General features: G+C 28.8%; 2 protein-coding genes across 2 annotated transcripts in view; one reads left to right on the top strand and one right to left on the bottom strand.

Moving 5' to 3' along the window:
• Positions 1–9,645, top strand: part of LOC111686549 — a 19,221-nt gene that overhangs the window by 1,943 nt on the left and 7,633 nt on the right. The window lies entirely within an intron of this gene.
• On the bottom strand, positions 1,112–4,949 carry LOC111686555. Its single transcript, XM_023448920.2, has 3 exons — positions 4,638–4,949; positions 4,451–4,547; positions 1,112–2,271 (listed from the first exon to the last, which is right to left on the bottom strand). Exons 2-3 carry the CDS (start codon positions 4,536–4,538, stop codon positions 1,217–1,219), a joined length of 1,143 nt encoding a protein of 380 aa, XP_023304688.2. The 5' UTR covers positions 4,539–4,547; positions 4,638–4,949; the 3' UTR covers positions 1,112–1,216.

Genomic DNA, 9,645 nt, shown 5'->3' with positions numbered 1-9,645 from the left:
TCTATCTATCTATCTATCTATCTATCTATCTATCTATCTATCTATTTAAATACTACATTTTGGGGTTAATAACTTTACATGCCAACAATGTGGCATCCCAATCTTCATAACATCTGATGTACATAAACTTTGTGTATATTTACAAAATGTGTAAATTACATACCAGATACCAATCAACAAATTGTTTAGAGTAAAATTGTTTTATAAAAAAACAACATCCAAATAAACTTACCGAGTAGATGAGGTAAAAGGCATTCCAATTTCCACTTTGACAACAAATTCTTCAAAGTTGTACCAACTCCTTCTTGTGGTGTCATGTTGGTGGTAAATTACGATACAAACAACTTGTGTACAAGACAAAAAAATTTGTGTTAAATTGTACATAAAATAAACAAAATTATGTATACATACGTAGATGTGTTTAAAAATAATAAAAAACACAATTTGTTTTTTTTTTATGTATTTGCACAAATTTAATAATAGTTACCTTTTTCTGTAGTAGTTTTACATAAAATGTTTATAATTGTTGAAGTAATTCACGTTTTGAAATACAAAGTACGACTGTGTACGTATTGGTAGTTCCTGTCTGACGTTAAAAATGCAGCCAGTGTTGTGTTTAATTTCTGTTTCTCTTAAATGCAATGAAAGTTCTCTTAACTTTGGTTTTAGTCTAAGTTTTGGGTAATGTACATACATAACTACTTATGTAAGGTGAATATAAAGTCAAATTAGTCTACACACTAATCAATAGACCAATCTTTAAAGTAATATTAGGACTAGTCTATAGACTAATTTATGGACTAGTCTATAGACTAATCTATGGACTAATCTACAAACAAATCCATAATCGACTATTCTATACACTTATGTAAGTTCTTATTTATATATGGACATACTAATCTTTGCAATAGTTTTTAGACTTATACAATATATATAGACCGATATATGAAGTATGTAATTTGTAGACTAATATCTGGACTAGTCTGTTGATTTATCTATGTACTTCACTGTAGACTAAGCAATCGACTATAGACTCATTAATGTACTTATCTTAAGATTAGCCTATAAACTAATATATGACTAATATATTAACTACATAGAGCACTACATATCGAATTTTCCATTTTTTATTAAAATTTATAATATTTTATTTAAAATAAAAATCTATTTTAATTTCCATATAGAAATATAGTAAATACATATTAATTATTAATAATTACTTATTCATTTCTATTTTCTCAGCATTTTCCTCTTTCACCTCGATTTCAGGTTCAGCAATTGTAGGCCATTCACAATTACTCATATCATCATTTCGACCATCAGTTAGAACTTCATTATTTTCATCATTTCTCGTATGACGAGAACGTAGATTTGTAGTTTCAAGTATTTCCGTACATACTTTACTAGTTCGTTCACGTTTATAACGTTTCATATTGGAAAATTTCACATAAATTTTACCACGTTTTTCTGTACGATAGTATTCTAGCTTTTCGGTAGGAAACATTTTCAATATTTCCCATTCTAGATTGTGACTCATATTTAGGGATAAATGATAATCATTTTCATCGAAATACTCGACAATAGTCTGTATAAGTTGGGCACGATGTACATTCGTCAGCCGCTTTTTTTCTTTATAGAAACTAACAATACTGTGGGCACGTTGACCGGACTGTTGTAAAATGGTTGCTAAATTAACGGGACATTTTTCGTTTGTTGGTTTTGAGGGAAATTTAGGTGGTGATTCACCGATGGAACTGGATAACATATCTGCCAATGCATTTATACTTAAATTTTCCATTTCGTTTTCTTCATCCGTATTGTTAGTTTGCTGAACTGTTGGTGAACCGGATGATTCAACAGCTACACCAGTAAGATTATTACTCTCATTAGAGTTTGTCATTAGTTTAACTAAAGAATGTTCGGATTTTATCGAATGTGGCGATAATGGTGGCTGAGATTCATCATAATAATTATGTGCCACCTCATCGTTTTGTCTTTTTCTTTTAACTCCAAAATTAATACCATTACTAATATTATCTGTTATAACTTCTTCGAAATTCTCAGATTCTACATAACCATTACCAATAACATCATATACTTTATGATGACAACCACAACAAGTGATTGTTTTTAAGGGCAGTCCAATTCTTAGTCGCCAATTATTGAAATGATGTTCAAAACGTATACGTACACCGATTTTATAATTTTGTAGTAAATGATTTATATGACTTAACTGCATCATTTTAAGCTCATCAATGCCAATATCTTCTTCTATATGGAGGACAAATTAAGATAGTTATTTAAAAGTTACAATAAAAATGCAAACTATCTAGACTGATAGTCAGGACTATGAAACATTTAAAACAATCAGATCAGTCAATATTTAAGACTATGAATCAGTCTAGAATAAAGACAATATTCAAGACTATAGATTTGTCTATAGTCAAGACTATAGATCATTCTATAATTAAGACTATAGATCAGTCTATAGTCAAGACTATTGATTAGTCTATATTCAAGACTTTAGAATAGTCTATATTCAAGACTAAAGATCAGTCTATAGCCAAGTCCATAGTTCATTCTATTGTTAAGACTATAGATTTTTCTATAGTCAAGACTATAGACCAGTCTGTAGTCAAGACTATGGATCAGTCTATAGTCATGTCTATAGATTAGTCTATAGTCATGTCTATAGATCAGTCTATAGTCAAGTCTATAGATCATTCTATAGTCAATACTATAGACCAGTCTGTAGTCAAGACTATGGATAAGTCTATAGTAAAGACTGTGGATAAGTCTATAGTCAAGACTATGGATAAGTCTATAGTCAAGACTTTAGATCAGTCTATAGTCAAGTCTATAAGTCAGTCTATAGTAAAGACTTTAGATCAGTCTATAGTCAAGACTATGGATAAGTCCATATTCAAGACTACAGATCAGACTATAGATCAATCTATAGTTAAGACTATAGATCAATCTAATATCAAGACTATTGATCAGTCTATAGTCAAGACTATATATCAGTCTATAGTCAAGACTATAGATCATCCTATAGGCAAGTCTATAGATCATTCTAAAGTCAAGACTATAGATCATTCTATAGTCAAGACTATGAATCAGTCTATAGTGATGACTATAGATCACTCTATAGTCAAGACTAAAGATCAGTTTATAGACAAGTCTATAGAATGATCTATAGTCAAGACTATAGATCATTTTATAGTCAAGACTATAGATCATTCTATAGTCAAGACTATAGATCATTCTATAGTCAAGACTATAGATCATTCTATAGTCAAGACTATAGATCATTCTATAGTCAAGACTATAGTCAAGACTATTGATCAGTCTATAGTCAAGACTATATATCAGTCTATAGTCAAGACTATAGATCATCCTATAGGCAAGTCTATAGATCATTCTAAAGTCAAGACTATAGATCATTCTCTAGTCAAGACTATGAATCAGTCTATAGTGATGACTATAGATCACTCTATAGTCAAGACTAAAGATCAGTTTATAGACAAGTCTATAGAATGATCTATAGTCAAGACTATAGATCATTTTATAGTCAAGACTATAGATCATTCTATAGTCAAGACTATAGATCATTCTATAGCCAAGACTATAGATCATTCTATAGTCAAGACTATAGATCATTCTATAGTCAAGACTATAGATCATTCTATAGTCAAGACTATAGATCATTCTATAGTCAAGACTATAGATCATTCTATAGTCAAGACTATAGATCAATCTATAGTCAAGACTATAGATCAATCTATAGTCAAGGCTATAGATCATTCTATAGTCAAGACTATAGATCATTCTATAGTCAAGACTATAGATCAGTCTATATTTAAGACAAAATATCAGTCTATAGCCAAGACTATAGATCAGTCTATAGGCAAGTCTATAGATCATTCTATAGTCAAGACTATAGATCAGTCTATAGTCAAGACTATAGACCAGTCTATAGTCAAGACTATAGATCAGTCTATACTCAAGACTATAGATCAGTCTATAGATCAGTCTATATTCATGACTAAATATCAGTCTATAGCCAAGACTACAGATCAGCCTATAGGCAAGTCTGTAGATCATTCTATAGTCAAGCCTATAGGTCATTCTATAGTCAAGACTATAGACCAGTCTATAGTCAAGACTATGGATCAGTCTATAGTCAAGACTATAGATCAGTCTATAATCAAGACTATAGACCACTCTATAGTCAAGACTATAGACCAATCTATAGTCAAGACTATAGACCACTCTATAGTCAAGACTATAGACCACTCTATAGTCAAGACACTAGACCACTCTATAGTCAAGACACTAGACCACTCTATAGTCAAGACTATAGACCACTCTATAGTCTTGATTAAGACAACACATATCAAGACTAGTAAATGATCTATAGTTTTATCAATTGTGGAAATCTCTTGCGTACCTTTAAACAGCTCATAAAGTATTCCAACATCCCAAGAGTTAAATAATTTCTTCATAGCTGCCAAATCCTTATAGCCACCACCGCTCATGTTGGTTGTCTATTTACACATTCGAATATACATAAGTATAAAGGAAAATCTCAAATGTAATAAACATAAATGTTTTAAATACACAAATTCTTTCATTACCTTTTACTTTGTGTTTTTTTGTTTTTTTACTCCAACTTTTAAAAATCAAATATTAAAAAAATGTACAGTGCAAATTTAAAAAAAACAACAATGGAAAATTTTTAAAAATATTTTTTTATGAATAAAAAATAAATATCCAATCTAGACGCAATCGATACTAAAGAGATACTAAACAACGAATACTTTTTCAAAAATTATTTTCGTACATCTGTTTTGTCATTATGTACATTTCGTTCATACATCTGTAAACAACTGCTTGAGATTATGTATGTATGTATGCATACATTCATACATACATACTTTGTACATTTTATGTACGTACATATACATTGAAATCTATCTCTTTTGTTTTTCGTGTGATAACAATAACAACAAAGAGTTTAGTGAAAATAATGAATTCATTATTTTCATGAAAATGTTTTACTCTTTAACAATTGATTTATAATTTCTCTTACATAGAGTGCTCTCTTAAAAAAATTATATATTTTTGTTTTTATAATAAAAAAAATGTGTTTTTTTATTTTGTTTATATTTTCGATTGTCATGAAAAATTATTTTTTTTATAATGTGCAAAAAATTGGGAATCTTGTTATTTGTTGTTTTTCTTTTGCTACCTTATTCGTAAACACATGATTAGAGGAGCTGCCATACTCAAATGTTTTTGAATAACAAACAGTATTTATAAGAAAAGTGGCAACAAAGGCTGTTAACCCTTAAATGTTGTGCAATATATATATATATATATATATATAATACAGGGGTAAAATTGTAAAAGGTAATAAAATAAATCGATAATTCCTAAAGCCCGTTTATATATTTACTAGCATACCCTGGGTGCTTCGCTACCCTAACTATGTTCAATATCGCAAAAATATCAAAAAGTACCACCGGAAAAACGAAAAAGTACAAAAATCTCTTTTAATAAATTCTCATTTAATAAGAACCGTGTGTTTCGGTTAACCATTATAAAGAATCTAAAGGGTACCATTTGAAGAATAGAAAAGTACCAAATAGTTCCCACTTACAGATTATTATTCAGTCAAGACCATGTATGTTAAAATTAATGTTCCTAAGTTGAATATTTTCGAAAATTAAAAAAGTGCAATATATGAGATAAAAATGACTAAAAAGTTGTCTCTTAAAGAATCTTATTTAATGAGGACTGTGTATAATCATGTGTTTTTTTCATATTAAGGAACATACATAGATTATCATTTGAAGGAAGAAAAAGTACCAAAAGTGGAATAAAGTGGAAAGTACTAATAAAAAGTGTACGATGTTTCCCCTTTTCGTTTAGAAATATTCTTTTACAAGAATTAAGTTTACAAAATGTTCCGTATTTAAATCTACATATATATCACAGATAAAACTCAAACGATTTAAATCTGCATTCATTTATTCCAGAAAAATTGTGTTTTCAAAAAGGTACCAAACAATTTACTCGAATTTGGTCCTATATAGTCCTTAGTATTCGAATTCCAAAATAATATACCAATAATATACCATTTGTATCGCAATGAAATCCTTTCCCAAATTTACCGACGATCGGCCCATATTTGACCTATATAAAGCCTCATTTAGAAATTTTAGTTTTTTTGTGCTTATTTTGTGTGAGTAAATAAACTACTTCTTGAAATTTTATAAAAATTGGCTGAATGAGTATGAATAAAATAAAATTTCCCGTTTTTTTCCCATTTTGGTACTTTTTTCCCCAGTGAAATAGCAAAAATTTTATTACAATAATATTATTACAGAGTTAGTCCGTAATTTAATAGAAATAATTCAATGAAGCGAAAAAGTTTTCTTAATGTGCTAAAAAAAGTACCATAAATACAGTTTTCTCCCTTTTATATCCCAAAAAGGACTGAATTTTAAAAAAGTACGAAACAGGTGGCTCATAATTTTGAGAGATGTATCCAAAATATTTAGAAAAATTTGATTATGTTAATTAGTTCAAAAGTTATGAAAGGCCAAAAAAGGTACCAAAATCACCTTTGTTACACAATTTTATACCCTACACCACTTTAGTGGGGAGGATATATTGGGTTTGTGCTGATGTTTGTAACATACAAAAATATTCGTCCTATACCCACCTTAAAGTATACCAATCGGCTTAGAATCATTTTCTGAGTCGATTAAGCTATGTCCGTCCGTCTGGCTGGCTGTCCATGTAAACCTTGCAATTTTCAAGATAATTGGATGAAATTTGGCACACACGCTTCTCTTGGCCCAAGGACGAAGCCTATTGAAAATGGTTAAAATCGGTCCATTATTTCGACTAGCCCCCATACAAGCGTACCCCCCAAATAGGGCCTTTTGGCTTATAATTAATTTAAATGATCTATTATGTTAACAAAAGTCAACAAAACTTAGTTTTATAGAACTTTAAAAGATACTACCGATTTTTGTAATGATCGGGCTTCATTTGACCCTATCCCCCATACAAAGTCCCCTTCAGAAAATGACTTAAAGGTCAAAATTCACTTACAAACACTAATAACACATTTAAATTCTACATAAATAATATTGATGAAGACTTAACTCCCCTTACCAACATTTTTAACAAAGTGCCAGAAACCCATCTGCTCATTTTAAGTGTAGATACAGGTGCATTTAAAATTTTTCTTGTATCACTAATATTGTGTAAGATAATTAAGAAAACCTGTTTTACCCGTTTTTTCCCCTTTTTACCCGTAAATGTACAAATTTCCAAAAATCCCTCCTTAGTGGATCTACATAACCAAAATCACATCTACTGTCAAAATTTTATGATTCTAGGTTCAGCCGTTTGGGCTGTGCGATGATGAATCAGTCAGTAACGCTACTCTTTTATATATATATAGAGATTCAACGTAAAAGTTTCATTAAAAAAAATAAAAATTTTAAAAATATACTCATGGTGTAGGGTATTATATGGTCGGCCATGCCCAACTATACTTTCCTACTTGTTTTAAGTCCGTTTTTGGAATCTATTACAACTATGTAATTCTAATTGTAAAGAAAAATCTACTATTAAACTAAATGTAAGACACTCAAAACCAATCAAGTCCTGGATCAAGTTAAACAAGTTTTGCTTCTAGTAAAGGTAGGTAATTACTAAAAAAAAGTCAAACTAAACCAAGTCAAGTAATTTTTTTTAATTGATATTAGCAACAACAATAAAAAATAAAATTGATTACTATAACGTGTGTGTGTGTATGTATGTTTTTATATGTTACCATGTATTTGTTTAATTATCGTTATATATTGATTTCAATGCAAGTTGATTATCTACAAAATAGAAAAAATTCATCTCAACAAAATACACAAACATACTTGTAAATAGTTTTGCAGATACTTGCATACATACATAGTCATAGATGTTTGTATGTTGTTCTTTTTTTGCTTTTTTATTTATTATTAATATTGACTGATGTTGCCTTGTTTTTGTTGCTATTACTATTGTTATTGTTGCTTAGATTTTAGTTTGTAGCTTTGCAGTAGAGTCGTCATGTTTTTTTCTATTCCTTTTGTCTTCTTCGTTTTCTTTTTCTAACAGCAACAATATTATTATATATATATGTATAAGTGTTTGTGCTTTAATGTCGTTTTTGTGTTTTTTTTTTCTGTATTTCATTTGTTTTTGTAAGTTTAAGGAGAACTTTTTATATATTATATATATTTATATATGTATATATAAGCGAGTGTGACTATTTGTACACTCTCAACAAAAACGCCATGACAACAACGTCAGCAATCAGTAGATACATATACAGCAGAAAAAAACAAATATGTACATAAAAAAGCTTTAATATGAGTTTATTTTATAATAAATAGGTCGCAAAGTTGTTGTTTATTATTTGTTTTACAAACTAATGCTTTATATAGAAAATATGTATATATTTACTTAACCAACTACCTTGTATATAAGAATTTATTTAGCGGAGAGTAAGAAGTGTTCTTTTAAAAAGAGAGAACACTTAAAAATAAGGGCAAAATAGAATTTTCAAAAAAGAGAAAGAGAGTTAAATGGAAATGTTACTTTTCTGTATTTCTTAAAAAAGCTTTTGATTACTGTTTTTGTTTTTTTTAGTTTATCTACAAAATCTTTAATATTTTATTAAAAGCAAATGATTAATATTTAAAGTAAATAATTAATAACAAAAACTATTCCAAACAACATTGCAACAATACACAAGTTTACAAACATAAGCATTCACATAAAATTTGTATTTTATATTGTTATATACAAACTTTACAGCAAATAGGTAGAGTATGCGAGTATTTATACTTAAAATGAATAAAAAAAAATTTAGATTTCTCTCTTATTGTCATATATTTAATTTTCCATTATGTATTTTGCTTTACATAATAATGCTTTTCTCTTTTTTTATTATTCGCCCCTTTTCACTAATAATATATAGTTTTCTATTATGTTCTCTCACACAACCTACTTTGAAATGTCTGTTCCCCTTTTTTTTTACAACCGAATATTAATACTTTGTTGTTTTCTATCATAATTAAGTTGTTTTCTTTCATTTCAGTCTCTCTCTCTCACAAACCAAAAATGTCACCTTCCCCTGAGTACTAAAAAAACATAAAAGCTTTTTCGATATACTTTACAAACTGTTCTCTTCTTAAACCCCTCTTTATAATAAAAATTACCCCTTTTTTCAATTATTAAATAACTCATGAAAAAGTTTGTTTCTATTCTCTCTATAGTATAGTCTATACTCATAGTTTTTGTTACTTTGTTGATTTTTCTTTTTCATCATCAAACCTGCAGCTTTTCAATGTGATATGGTACATAATGGGAACAAATTTTAAAGTACCAAGTATAGAAAATTTAGTACTTTCCTACTTTTTTATAATGAAAAGTTATTAAAACTGTAAAATAGATTACGTAGTACAATATTGGCTTTAGACTAGACTATAGACTAGACTATAGACTATACTATAGACTAGACTATTGACTAGACTATAGACTAGACTATAGACTAGACTATAGACTAGACTATAGACTAGACTA

This window comes from Lucilia cuprina, chromosome 6 (genome assembly GCF_022045245.1).
Source record: "Lucilia cuprina isolate Lc7/37 chromosome 6, ASM2204524v1, whole genome shotgun sequence".
Taxonomy (NCBI): Eukaryota; Metazoa; Arthropoda; class Insecta; order Diptera; family Calliphoridae; genus Lucilia; species Lucilia cuprina.
Note: the sequence above shows the minus strand (reverse complement) of the source record. Positions and strands in the feature narration are given on the sequence as shown.